The sequence below is a fragment of the Neophocaena asiaeorientalis genome, unplaced genomic scaffold (assembly GCF_003031525.2).
Source record: "Neophocaena asiaeorientalis asiaeorientalis breed wild unplaced genomic scaffold, Neophocaena_asiaeorientalis_V1.1 scaffold43, whole genome shotgun sequence".
Taxonomy (NCBI): Eukaryota; Metazoa; Chordata; class Mammalia; order Artiodactyla; family Phocoenidae; genus Neophocaena; species Neophocaena asiaeorientalis.
This window is the reverse complement of record NW_020173674.1, coordinates 6626377-6640189: the sequence shown is the minus strand read 5'-3', so window position 1 is coordinate 6640189 and position 13813 is coordinate 6626377. Positions and strand designations below refer to the sequence as shown.

The 13813-nt window shown below is 53.9% G+C and overlaps 2 protein-coding genes and 1 non-coding gene across 5 annotated transcripts in view; 1 reads left to right on the top strand and 2 right to left on the bottom strand.

The window, feature by feature from the left end:
• The first annotated feature begins 415 nt into the window (after positions 1–415).
• Positions 416–9195, top strand: SNX32 (sorting nexin 32). 2 transcript variants are annotated; one of them, XM_024749240.1, is made up of 12 exons: positions 416–539; positions 5256–5360; positions 5693–5803; positions 5924–6045; positions 6242–6365; positions 6524–6628; positions 6823–6928; positions 7123–7198; positions 7414–7453; positions 8225–8576; positions 8652–8737; positions 9052–9195. In XM_024749240.1, exons 1-12 carry the CDS (start codon positions 504–506, stop codon positions 9103–9105), a joined length of 1317 nt encoding a protein of 438 aa, XP_024605008.1. In that variant the 5' UTR covers positions 416–503; the 3' UTR covers positions 9106–9195. The 2 variants fall into 2 exon arrangements, with proteins under 2 accessions (XP_024605008.1, XP_024605007.1); XM_024749239.1 differs by having other exon boundaries at positions 8225–8737.
• TRNAW-CCA (transfer RNA tryptophan (anticodon CCA)) lies at positions 3879–3951 on the bottom strand. The gene has a single exon. It is a non-coding gene; the product is annotated as a tRNA-Trp (tRNA).
• A 1374-nt stretch (positions 9196–10569) lies between the features above and the next one.
• Positions 10570–13813, bottom strand: part of CFL1 (cofilin 1) — a 3625-nt gene continuing 381 nt past the window's right edge. The window contains exons 1-4 of one of the 2 annotated variants that reach the window (XM_024749242.1): positions 12729–12871; positions 11812–12119; positions 11456–11532; positions 10575–11233 (exon numbers count right to left, since the gene is read on the bottom strand). In XM_024749242.1, coding sequence (XP_024605010.1) covers positions 11121–11233; positions 11456–11532; positions 11812–12071 — 450 coding nt within the window. In that variant the 5' untranslated portion in view covers positions 12072–12119; positions 12729–12871 and the 3' untranslated portion in view covers positions 10575–11120. Of the gene's footprint in view, positions 11234–11455; positions 11533–11811; positions 12120–12728; positions 12872–13813 lie in introns of those variants that run through there. The other variant, XM_024749241.1, reaches the window with a different exon arrangement.

Below are 13813 nucleotides of genomic sequence, written 5' to 3'. Positions count from 1 at the left end.
CCCACCGCCTGTAGGGCGCGAGACTAGGGTAGTGCGCACGCGCAGGCCGCGCCAGGCCGTTAGAAGGCGCGGCCCAGAGGGGCGGCGGGCGGGAGTCAGCCAGCCTGGGGCGTGGGCTGACGCGACACTAGACCTCTGCGATCCTAGAGTCCCCCCGCCCCCCGACTCCATTCTCCAAGCTGTGGGTTGTTCCCGGCCCTCTCAGTTCCGCGCTGCCCCTTAAAAGCTGGGGCCCAGGCACAGGAACGACAGGCGTTGCAGCCAATGGTGTCCCGCACGGTAAACCTGCTACCCAATCAAAAGGCGCGGCTGCGAGGGAACGGCGTGGAACCACGCCCGGCTCCAGGTGACTCCTTGGTAGGGAGGGGAGAGTGCCTCTGTCAGCTGATAGGATCCCCACTGGGTCCGTTCCTCGGGGCGATTTACCGGCGACCAACCTACGGGAGCGCGCGGGCAGTAACCCGCCGCGGAATTCTTGTGTGCTGTAGTCGAGCACGAGAGTGATGGAGGAGCATCTAGAGGCTGGGAAGGAGAGCAAGGTACAGAAAGGATGCAAACACCCTCCCAACCTTCACCTCACTCCATGATACCCAGTGATGCCCAATCAGGGAATGGGGTGTGTGTGTGTGTGTGTGTGTGTGTGTGTGTTCGTGCCCACGCATGAGCTAGAGAAAGGCGAGACCTGAGCAAGGGGGTGGGGCGCTTCCGTGGCATCAGCATGGGGGCTGGTGAGGATGTCAAAGGAGGCAGGGTTTACCGTGGCCCCGACAGATGGAAAAGGACCCGTCACTCTTACTCATCCCCTTCCCAGGACCGACTCATGCTGGTTTGATGGGGAAGAAGGAAGGATGTTAGGGATTGAGAAGGGGCTGGAGTACCCTCCTCCTTTCCCAAGGTGGGGGAATACTGTTCAGCACTAATGGCTTCACTTGTGTATCTATGTTCATGTAATCATGAGACCATTCATTCTTTCCTCTTGACTTCATTCAACAAATAGTTTCTGAGCATCCTTGTGCCAAGGATGGTTAGGGGTGGGGCATACAGAGGTGCACACTTTCAGGGGTAGGAGGAATGTGCCTAGTGGGCTGTGACTGAGGATAAGGATGGAGCAGCTGTGGTCCACCTTTGAAGTCCTATCTCCCTCAAGCAGTTACCAAGCAGGAAGGAGACAGGGGACTTGGGGGCCTATTGCACCAATGAGCCAGACTTTGGGGGTGGGGGGCAGTTGGACAGAGGCAGAGCCTGCCATGGGGGTGTTGGAGAAGCCAAGAAGTGAGGAATGGGGATCAGTGGAATTTGAAGAAGTGAGAGGGGTGAGAGACCAAAGTATGGAACAGAAAGCATCTGTTTCAGTGTTTATCTATGTTCATATTCATGGTAAATTAGTTAACACAGGGACTTCCATGGCGGTCCAGTGGTTAAGACTTTGCCTTCCAATGCAGGGGGTGCAGGTTCTATCCCTGGTGGGGGAGCTAAGATCACACATGCGTTGTGGTCAAAAATCCAAAACATAACGCAGAAGCAATAATGTAACAAATTCAATAAAGACTTTAAAAATGGTCCACATCAAAAAAAATATTTAAAAAATTAGTTAATATATATAAAATGCTTAGACCAATGCCTGGCATATAAGTAGAGCAAATATAAGTGTTAGCTATTATATTACTATTACTGTTACCAGTAATAGTGGATGCTATGTGTTCTAAGGATATACTGGGCTGTCAAACTGTTGGGTGCACCCCTAACCTTTGTAGATGCCAGACTCTTTGAAAATCTGTTATTAGACCATGTCCTCCAGAGTAATCATTGGCTTCTTCAAAATTCTCCTATAAATATAGAGAAGTGAAAAGAGTAATAAATGAATATGTAAGTAAAAATATAACAGAGAAAATGAAATAACATAAAATACTTGAGTAATCTAACAGAAATCAAGAAAGAAAGAATAAAGCAACTATACTCCAATAAAAATTTGTTTTAAAAAAAAGAAAGAAAGAATAAAGGAACAAAAAACAGATGAGATGAAGAGAAAACAAAAAGTAAGATGGCAGGTTTATAGCCTACTATATCAGTAATTACAATAATAATGAATGGAACAAAAACTACAGTTAAAAAACAAACATCTGGGCTTCCCTGGTGGCGCAGTGGTTAAGAATATGCTTGCCAGGGCTTCCCTGGTGGCACAGTGGTTGAGAGTCCGCCTGCCGATGCAGGAGACACAGGTTCGTGCCCCAGTCCGGGAAGATCCCACATGCCGCGGAGCGGCTGGGCCCGTGAGCCATGGCCGCTGAGCCTGTGGGTCCGGAGCCTGTGCTCCGCAACGGAAGAGGCCACAACAGTGAGAGGCCCGCGTACCGCAAAAAAAAAAAAAACCTGCTATAAGGACATAGAAATATTGAAAAACTGATGGAATATGTACACTATGAACACACCAAAAGAAAGCTGGTGTGGCTTTATCAATTTCAGACTGGAAGACAAGAAAGAAGTATTACTAGAAATAAAGAGGAACATTTTATAATGATTAAAGAGTCAGTTCAACAAGAAAACACTCCTCAATTTTATGCACCTAATAACAGTTTCAAAATATGCAAAATAAAAAATTACATATGCCGCAGAGCAGCTAAGCCCGTGCGCCACAACTACTGAGCCTGCACTCTACAGCCCGTGAGCCACAACTACTGAGGCCTGCGCACCACAACGAAGAGTAGCCCCCGCTCGCCACAACCAGAGAAAACCCGCACACAGCAACCAAGACCCAACGCAGCCAAAAATAAACAAATAAATAAATCTATATATATATATATATATATAATTACTGAGAAAAATTAAAGAAGACCTAAATCACTGGAAAGATATTCCATGTTCATAGACTGGAAGATTCAGTATTGTAAAAATGTCTGTCCTTCTCAATTTGATCTATAGATTCAATGTAATCTCAATCAAATCCCAGAAAGTTCTTTGGGGGTAGAAAATAACAAGCTGATTCTAAAATTTATGTGGAAATGCAAAGGATCTACACTAGCCAAAATGATTTTGAAAAAGAACAAAGTTAATTCTACCTGATTTCAACGTTGCCTGTCAATTACAGTAATCAAGAGAGTGTGATATTATCAAAAGTATAGATATATAGATCAGTGGAACAGAATAGAGAATACAGAACTGATCACACTTATGAGGTCAATTGATTTTCTACCAAAACAAATCAATAGTGAGAAAATAGTGTTTTTAAACAAATAGTGGTAAAATCACTGGCTATTTATAGGGCAAAAATGAATCACAACCCATACCTTACACTGCATACAAGATGAATTAAATGGATCATAGACCTAAAACTGTTAATTTCTGGAAGAAAAAAATAGGAGACTATCTTCATGACCTTGGGGTAGGAGTGCTTCTTCAAGAGTACACAAACCAGAAAAGATTGATATGTTGAGCTTGTAAAATTATAAGCCATTAAGAGAGTGAAAAGGCAACCCATAGAGTAGGAGATATTGGCAAAACATATAACTGACAAAGGGCTTGTCTCCAGGATATTTAAAGAGTTCCTACAAATCAATAAGAGAAAGATGATCTGATTTTTAAAAGAGGATGGCAGGGAGGAGCAAAAGACATGAATAGGCACTTTACAAAAGAAGATATCTGAATGTCTAATAGGTACATGAAATGGTGTTCAATATCATTTCTCACCAGGGAATACAAGTTAAAGCCACTATGCACTATTTTTTAAAAAAAAGATATATTTATTTATTTGGTGGCACTGGTCTTAGTTGTGGCACGTGGGATCTTCGTTGCCACACGCGGGATCTTTGTTGTGGCATGTGGGATCTTTTTTTTTTAGTTGCGGCACGTGGGATCTTTCAGTTGTGGCATGCGGGATCTAGTTCCCTGACCAGGGATTGAACCTGGGCCCCCTGCATTGGGAGCATGGAGTCTTAACCACTGGACCACCAGGGAAGTCCCCGCAATGCAGTATTACTGTACCTCCACCAGTAAGGCTAAAATTAAAAGGACTAACAATTCTAAATGTTGGCAAGGATGTGGTGCAACTGGAACTTTCATTCAGTGCTGGAGGGAGTGTGAATTAGTACAGTCACCTTGGAAAACTGTTTGGCAGTATCTATGAAAGCGTTTTAAACACATGCCTACCCTCTGACGAAGCCATTCTCGTACCCAACAGAAATGAGTACTAAGGTCCCTCAAAAGATATATGCAAGAATGTTCATGGCAGCTTTATTCATAATAGCCCCAAACTTGAAATAATCCAAAAGACCACCAACAGTAGAATGGATAAACTACGATACGGTCATACGATGGAACACTACACAGCAATGAAAAAGAAACACTGCACTCAATGACATAGATGGGTCTCACTAAAGAACATGGACACAAAATAGTATATACTGTGTAACTGCATTGATATGAGGCTCAAGGCCAGGTAAAATTAATCTATGGTGCTAGAAGTCTAAGAGTGGTCCCACAGTGTCCCAAATAAGTGCTAAAGCCTGTGAGAGGAGAGAGGGAGGCGTCTGGGTGTGAGAGGTGGGCAGGTGTCAGTTTATATACTGGTGAGTAGTACTTGAAGGGAGAGTGGCTTCTGAGCCTCTACCTCTCTACCTAGTACCTCTTGGCACAATGGTGTGGACATAGCAGGTGTTCACTAAATGCTTGTTGAGATAGCTCAGTGTAAGAATGAACTAGTAACTTGGTGCCTCAAGGACCTTTTCACTTAGAGAAAAAATACAAGTGCTTGGCCTCCAAGTCAGTGCCTCTTGGTACCAAACGTAGTGAATGGAATGGTCTCAGGAGCCCCTCAAAAGGGGTGGGACCATCTTATCCAGCTCACTTTACACCTGGTGAAATGTACCTGAGGTAACCAGCTGAGAAGGGGTGGGCCGGTAACTGAGGAAGTGCATGGGGTTTGGAACCGAGAAACTCTGTTCAAATCTGGCCTTGCCGCTTTGCACCTGTATGATCTCGGCCAAGTTATTTCACTTCTCTGGTGGTCACAGCTTCCAGGCCTATCAAACGGGGAGAGTTCTGCCTACTTCAGAGGATGGCAGGGTGGGAAAGTGTCATTGTGAATCCTGAGCAGTGACTTATCAGGATCCCTCGGGAGGTGGGGGGGAACAGCCGGCGCCCCCAGGGCGTGGTGGGAGTAATGCTGCTGAGGTGGGCTCTGCAGGAGGACCGGAAGCCTGCAGCGAGGATGGGCGGGGGGGGCGTGGCCAGTCATGTCAGGGACCTCCCTTCCCCCACAGCCCTCCTCCATGTCCCCGGACCTGCAAGGAGACAGGTCCTTACAGGTGGAGATCTCTGATGCCGTCAGCGAGCGGGACAAGGTGAAATTCACTGTTCAAACCAAGGTGAGGCTGCGCCGGAGCAGGGGGCGTTCAGATGGCTGCTTCAGGAGCCCGGCGCGCAGATGCCCGCGTAGCCTCTGGGCCCGGCTCCTCAGCCTGGCTCTTGGCCCCTGGCCCTCTGAGAAAGAGGGCATCTTGTCTAGTCTCGTACAGCCTTTGCCTGCCTAAGGCCCCAAGTACTACCATCCCCTGTCCACCCTCCTGAGGGTAGTCATGGATGCCTCCCATGGGATGTGGGATTGGGGAGGCCCAAAAGTGGGTGCCCGGGAAGCTTGGTGGGTGTAGGGTTTGGGCAGGGGAGGAAAGACACCTCAGCTAGGTTCCCTGGCTTCCAGAGCTGCGTCCCTCACTTGGCCCAGACCGAGTTCTCAGTCGTGCGACATCATGAAGAGTTCATCTGGCTACACAATGCCTACGTGGAAAACGAGGAGTACGCCGGTCTCATTGTGAGGACAGGCCGGCCTGGGCACCGGGGGGAGGCCGGGAGGCTGGGCCAGGCTTCGGGGCGCGGGTGACGGCCTTCTCAACGACGAGAGGACTTCCAGCTCTGTCCCTCCTTGGAGCAGATCCCCCCAGCCCCTCCAAGGCCAGACTTTGAGGCTTCAAGGGAAAAACTGCAGAAGTTGGGTGAGGGAGACAGCTCTATCACGCGGGAAGAGTTTGCCAAAATGAAGGAGGAACTGGAAGCGTGAGTGCCGCCTCCCGTTCCTGTCTGTGACAAAGCCCCAGCCCAGCCTCTCCTGACAGCCCCAGGGTTTATCCCCTGACTGTCCCCTGTGGATGCTTAGGACCCTGCTCCTCGCTCCAGGGCTGCCGAGGGGGAAGGGGGCAGGATGGGGGAAGGAGCCAGGGAGGGCCCGCGAGCTGCCTGCCCTCCTCTGCAGGGAGTATCTGGCCATCTTTAAGAAGACAGTTGCGATGCATGAAGTCTTTCTGCAGCGCCTGGCGGCCCACCCCACCCTGCGTCGAGACCACAACTTCTTTGTCTTTTTGGAATATGGCCAGGATGTGAGCTGGGCCACAGAGCTGGGGTCCCCCCGGGGGTGGGGGGCAAGGCTCTAAGTGGGCTCAGGCCGCTATCTCATCAGCTCGGCGAGTGGTATATGCCGGGGGTGGGAGGTGCAAATGCCCACCCTGACGTCACACCCTCCCCACGTGTGCCTCAGCTGAGTGTCCGAGGAAAGAACAGGAAGGAGCTCCTTGGGGGGTTTCTGAGGAATATTGTGAAGTCTGCAGATGAAGCCCTCATCACTGGCATGTCAGGGCTCAAGGTGACTTGGGGGGCCCCCTCTCTGGATTCAACCCAGGGCCTCAAGTCCCCAGCAAGGATTGAGACCCTGGGTCCCTGTGGGAGGGAAGCCACTGATGGGGCCCCGCCTAGAGGGAGATTGTGCCACGCCCGGGAGCCCGAGACTGCGCTGCTCCTGGTGACTCGGTGTGAGTGGGTCCTGTCTGGCTCCCTTAGGAGGTGGATGACTTCTTCGAGCATGAGAGGACCTTCCTGCTGGAGTACCACACCCGCATCCGGGACGCCTGCCTCCGGGCAGACCGAGTCATGCACTCTCACAAGTGTACGCAGGGTCCCAGGGGCCCTGGACTCTCCCCAGGGGCCCTACTCCCCAGGGGCCCTACTCCCCAGGGGCCCTACTCCCCAGGGGCGAGGAGAGAGCAGGAAACGCCCTGTGTCTGCCCGTGGCCACAAACACCAGGGCTGGGACTTGACGTGCAGACCAAGGGGCTCTGATAGACGGCTCTTCCCCAACAGGCCTGGCAGATGATTATATCCCTATCTCAGCTGCACTGAGCAGTCTGGGAACACAAGAAGTCAACCAGCTAAAGACGTGAGGACTCCCTCTTGCCCCTCTGCCCTCTTTCTTTGCCCATAATACTGTGTCTGTCCATGAGGGGTCACTCCATGGAAGCCTACTATCAGCTCTAGTGGGAGATGCAGAAGCTCCTCTTGGGCTTTGCGAGAGAGAGGGAAGGTTCACCAGGGCAGGGAAGCTTTAAGCAATCCCTAAGACCCCTGCCCTAACTCCTCCCCACCGCCTCCTAGGAGCTTCCTCAAATTGGCAGAGCTCTTTGAACGACTAAGGGTGAGTACTGCCTTCTGTGTTGAAAGGCCACCCAATGATCCTTTGCAGGGAAGAGAGTGTCCCGGGAGAGGGGAAAGCTCCAGGGTCATTTTGGAATGTTCGGTGATAACTTGGGCTCAGTGAGGCCCTGGACTCACTCTGCAGACTAGTTTAATAAGAGATGGAGTGGAGACAGGGATCCAGCCTCAAGTGTGGGTGTGTGGTGATGGGGGAGGAGGTGGGAAGTGGCTTGGCGAGGCACTTACAAGGATGTGCCACGTGCCTCTGGCAGACTGTTCCGTGCTGCCAGCATCCTGCCACAGACACGCTCTTCCTGAACTCCTCTCCAAGAAAGTCACCAGTGTGCCAGTCTTCCTAAAATGTCCGTTGGACCCCATCTCTTCCCTGCTCAGGGCCCTTCAGTGACCCTATCCCTCCTTGAAACTACCCAAGACACAAAGCCCAAAGTCCCTAGCTTGCATCTTAAGCCTGTTGTGATCTGGCCCACTGCTGCCCAAGTGCCCCACTGAACTTATGGTTCCCTGAAAACATACCAGGCTTGCACACCTGCAAAGCCTTTGGCTGTCGTCTAAGCCCTGCTCAACCCCCAAGATCCAGATCAGATGCCGCCTCCTCTGTGAAGCCTTCCCTGGCCTGCTCCCCCGAACCACAGGGCTTGACATAGCGTGGGGATCAAGTGACCCTACTTGGTGTTTAGATGAACAGCAGCACCCCCAGTCCTTAGCTGCCCCCCCACCAGCTCCCTCCCCAGCCTCCACTTTCCTGATGCAGAAACTGGAGGGCCGAGTGGCTTCTGACGAGGACCTGAAGCTGTCGGACATGCTGAGGTACTACGTGCGCGACTCACAGGCAGCCAAGGTGAGAGGTGGCCCCAGAGCAGACCTCGGGGCTGGAGCCACCAGGGAGGGCGGGCAGGTAGGCAAGGGCCGTGGGCCAGGGATCCTGTGCCCCTGCCGGCCCCAGGACCTGCTGTACCGGCGGCTGCGGGCGCTGGCAGACTATGAGAACGCCAACAAGGCACTGGACAAGGCGCGCACCAGGAACCGGGAGGTGCGGACCGCCGAGAGCCACCAGCAGCTGTGCTGCCAGCGCTTTGAACGCCTCTCGGACTCAGCCAAGCAGGGTAAGCCCCACGGCCCTGGAGCCCCTGCCACTGCACTGCTGACTCTGCCGGGGTCCCCATTCCTCTCTTCTCCAGAGCTCATGGACTTCAGATCCCGCCGCGTCTCCTCCTTCCGCAAGAACCTCATCGAGCTGGCGGAGCTGGAGCTCAAACACGCTAAGGTGAGCCCTCCAGCCTCACCGAGCCTTCTTGCTGCTTTCCTGGCCTCCCACCGCTGGGCCTCTAGGCCCTTATCAAGTGTCTTGGCGCATGGGGGGTGCGGTGGAGGTCGGGCTGCCAGGAGCAGCCCCAGCTGTTCAGGACCACAGTTCCCCATTTTGGATCAGGACCATTCCCTTCTGTCATTGGTAGTGAGGCCTCAATAAATGGTAGCTGTTATTGCTGAGGACAGGGATGGGGACAGAGGGGCTATGCAAGGTGGGGTAACAGAGGGGGTAGCAGCAGATGAGAGCCATCAAGAATCTCTCCTCTGCAGGCCAGCACCCTGCTTCTCCGGAACACCCTTGTCACCCTCAAGGGGGAACCTTAGAGCCACCAGAGTGCCCCCCGACCTCCCACCCCAGCAAGATGCCTCCTTCCCCACCCCAGGAGCCACTCACCATGCCCCGTGACTTCTCGGGGCAAGGCCTACCCCTACCCCAAGGTGCCAGGCCCTGCAAGATAGGGCAGCATGGGCACCACACTTGGCCACAGGTAAGCAGAGCCCTAACCTGGGGAAACCCAGGGGCCCTGACATCCCTCCCCAGAGGCTATGGGGTAGCCTCAACCCACCTCTGGCCCCCGAGTTCATTTGTCTCCAGCTTGTTCACAAATAAAAAGCCTGGTTCTGTACCAAGGAGGCTTGCTTGTCCTGACTTCCCAGTTGGAGGGCCCACCAAGTACATCCTCTATCGGGGCACCATGGTAGAGACCAGATCCTGGGGGAACACGGTGGGGGACACCCCTGCAGTGTCTTCAGCCATTTTTCAGAGTGCCAGTGGTGCTCTCTGTGGGAAGGTACAAGACCCAAAACTTGGAATCCAGGAGCAGTCTTCAAGGCGTGCCACCACCCCCATAAACCCGGGAAAAAACCACGCATAAAACGAATTATAAATTCTCTACACCCATTTCCTAATCAGTAAAATGGAACTACCCCTTCCTGCCTCCCTACCAGAGATACTGGCAAGCTCCAAGGAACTAAGGAACCAGCTCTTTAACTTCAGGAGGCTTTTTTTTAGTTGATGGTGGGAGGCGGAGGAGGGGGCAGGGTATAAATCTTCCATCACCACCACCCCTAGGGCAACACTTCCACCTTACCTGCAGGGCAGGTGAAAACCTAAACCTAAAGCACAGGGCTGGAAAAGAGCCCACAGCAATGCCAGCAAGAAGCGTGGGGCTCTAGCCAACACTCTCTTGGTTAAACACAGGAAGGTGGAGCCCAAGACACCTGGGTCTGAAGTCCTGGACTCCACCTTGCTGGCCCCACCCTGGCCCCCAGCCACATCTGCAGAAGGCCAAAGACTCAACCTGGCTTCGGACTCACAGCAGCCACTGGACCCAGCCCTCATAAATGAGTCAGCCATCCAGGGGAGAGAGCAGAGCAAAGACCAAATACTGAAGGTGGAGAAAAAGCTCAAGAAGCAACCAGTAACTTGTAGTCTCGGGGCCCACATCTGGGCAAGACTGCACAGGGGATCACGGAATGGGCCTCACTGTCCTACTGCCCACCTGGGTCAAGGCAACAGAAGAAACCAGTTCAGGGATTAAGCCCCTCTGTTCAAGGAACCCCTGCAGCCAGCAGCAGACACACCCTGGCTCAGCTACCTTCCAGGCTGCTGCCAACTATGACGCCAGGATACAGAGAGGGAACTGTCAGAAAGGAGGCTCAGCTAGTCACTGGCGGGAAATGAGGGTGTGTGGGGCTGGCTGGAGGGAGGGTTAGGGAAGAGATGCTGCACATTCTCCCAGCCTACCCGCCCCCAAGGTCCCCTGGGCCCCAACCTCAAAACAAACATCCCATTAGTGAGCCTTTTTATTGTTGTGTGGTTTTTTTTTGTTTTTTTAATTGAGGGTCCCTTACTGGTCCTGCTTCCATGAGTGGCTGTGACCAGGGGCAAGGGGGAAGGGAACCGGGCGGCGCAGGGAGGGGTCATCTCCACAACATTCCATTTATACACAGAACTAAACAGACAAGCACAGAGTCACTATTGTGGTTAGAAGTTGGCAGCATGGGAAAAGGAAGGAACAAGGAGGGAACTGGGGTGTCGTTAAAAAAAATACAGGTCCCCCCCAAACAGGGGTTCCTGGGGGGAACTTGGTCTGTTTCAACCCAAGAGGAATCAGAAGATCAAAAGCGGTTTGGGAAGGCCAGAACCGTCAGGGATGGAGGGAGGAGGAGGAAGGTCCAGGGGGTGGGGGGGCTGTTTGGCAACTGGGGTGAAGGGACTGCCCTCCCCCTGCTGGGATCCCCCCAGCCCCTCCGGTCTGGCAGGAAGGGGGCAGCCTGCAACCCCCATGGGCAGGTCTGGGGCTGCCAGATGCTCCAGGCAGGGGGCTGGAGGGGGCTCACAAAGGCTTGCCCTCCAGAGAGATGACGGCGCTGCCCCCCAGCTTCTCTGCCAGGGTGCAGCGGTCCTTGACCTCCTCGTAGCAGTTTGCTTGCAATTCATGCTTGATCCCTGTGGAGGAGAAGGGGGAGCATCTGTGAGAGGGAGCCCTGGGGCGGGAGTGGGTGTGCTGCGGCTGGGAAGGAGCCAGCAGAACAGATGGTGGGATAAGGCTACATCCAGCGGGTAGTGAAAAGGAGAGAGAGAGGGCTCTCCTCTACCATGCCGTCCACCCCACCCTGCAGCCAAGGCCTGAATGCAAGGGCATACGGCACCACCAGCGCTGGCCCTTACCCGTCAGCTTCTTCTTGATGGCGTCCTTGGAGCTGGCGTAGATCATTTTGCTCTTAAGGGGTGCACACTCAGGGGCCCTGGAGGGAAACAGAATCAGAGAACTTGCCGCAAAGCCCCCTCCTCCAAGTCTAGCAAGTGCCCTGAAGTGATACAGGACTTCCAGAAACCCCTGAGCTGGCCCCTAACGTTCAAGCTTTTATCAAGTTCCTCACTGACAGGCATTTTATTACAACACCCTCCCGTGAAACGCACACCACTGGGTTAACAAGGAGCCACAGACCTTCCTGTCCTGGGAAAGCAGGGTGGGGCAGAGCTACAGCAGGTGACAGGAAAAGGTGCCTGCAGGAGAAGCTCACCAGAAGATGAACACCAGGTCCTCCTTCTTGCTCTCCTTGGTCTCATAGGTTGCGTCATAGAGGGCGTAGCGGCAGTCCTTGTCTGGCAGCATCTTGACAAAGGTGGTGTAGGGGTCGTCTACAGTCTGGCCCACATCACCTACCAGGATCTCCTTGCCCTCCTCCAAGATGATGTTCTTCTTGTCCTCGCTCAGGCAGAAGAGCACCGCCTTCTTGCGCTTCTTCACCTCCTCTGGTGTCGACGACTTACGCACCTTCATGTCGTTGAACACTTTGATGACCCCATCAGAGACAGCCACACCAGAGGCCTAGAGGACGAGCCACACGCACCTCATAAGGAACAAGTTTCTGGGACGTGCCCTGAAGTCCCTCCTTTGCTTTCTTAGGAAATCTGTCTAGATGTCAACAAATATAGTCCTCAGCCCCAAGACGTCATTAATCCCCTTCCCAAGACAAGTATCACTAGTTTCCCATCCAAGTCACTGTCAAAGGATCAGATGTGACACAACCCCAGAAGAGCCGCCACAGAAGAGACCTCTGATCACATAATTCAACACCATTCCTCCCCACTCCGACATCCTGCAGGCTAGATTAAAGACCTGTGAAAAGCAAAGTCTTGGCCAAGATGTGAATCCAGAATTAAAAGAACCTACAGACGCACAATACTCAGTCTCAGCTTTTGCATAGCGCTGACTCAGAACTTCACAGAGAGTAGAAGGGGACCCAGACAACCAGGTCATAGTCATCTCTAAGAGAGAACCAGGACCCACAACGCTAGAGGAGTCACCAACGGTGCTCAACAGTTCTAGCAAGCCCATCAGAACTGTTCAACGCAGTTATCACACAAGGTATCCCTTTCTCTGCTGGAGTCTTCCTAAACCAAAGCAAGAACAACAAACCCCTAATTACGGCCCTACCCGACAACTCCCTGTTCTCCGGAAAAAAATGCAGGCCCCAAAGGTCGCTGATAGAAGTTAGCAGTCCAAACTCAAGGGCCCACGGTCCGTGAGAGCTCTTTAAACTTCTATTCTGGGTCGTGTTGGGGGCCACTCTAGCCAGGAATGGGGGTGAGACTGTCCACGGTGAAATCTGCCCCCGCTCCCGGAACTGCAGAGGAAGCCGGCCACGTGACTGAGCCGCTTCCGGAGTAGGCGGGGAAAGGAGATCGGCTAGACTCAGCCCCCTCCCCGAAAAAAACCCGTACCTAGAGGAAGCAACACCTCCAGGGCCTCAACCCTAAGGAAGCGCCCTTACCGACAAGCTTATCGCCCCCCCTGCGCTGCGGGCCTGGACAAATTACCCAACCGTCGGCTCTCGCAGCCCTCGGGCCGAACACAGGGGACGGGGTGGTTTCCGGGCGGTGCCCGCCTGGGTCACTTCCCTAAACTCGGCTCCACCCTCAGGCCCCATCCTGGAAAGCCGACAGCCCCGCTGGTCCACGGCTTCGGGCCCAGCAGCCAGGCCGGACCGTGTGCGCACGCGCCGGCCGACAGCGCCGTTCCAGCCTCCGCCGGGTGTAGTCTGCGAACCCAGCTCGCCTTGTGGGCTCGCTAGCTCCCGAGCACGGCCGTGATCTCCGCGCTGTCCGCTCTGTGCTGCGCGGTGCAAATCTCTAATCCCAGGCGCCTGCGCCCGGACCCGGACACTCCCGCATCCCCGCTAGCCGCGCCGCCCCCGCCCCTTGCGAGCATCCCTGCCACCTGCTCTCGAGACAGACCCGCCAGAGAGGGAGGGTGACGCGCAGACAGGAACAGCCCCTGGGTGGGGCGCGCGCGCCGAGACCTATCGCGCGCTTTTCCTTCGCCGCCCCCGGGCCAGGTTTGGATGCCGCGTGCTCTCGTCGAGCGCGCCCCCGTGAGCCGACTTTCTTCGGCCCCGCCGCGGCGCGCGACACCGGCTGCTCAGCGAGGGACGGGCGCGCGCGCCCTGGACCCCTCCCCCACGGCCCTTGTCCGCGCGGGCGCAACAGCGGGATGGGGGAGGGGAAGGGAGTCCAGGGGGC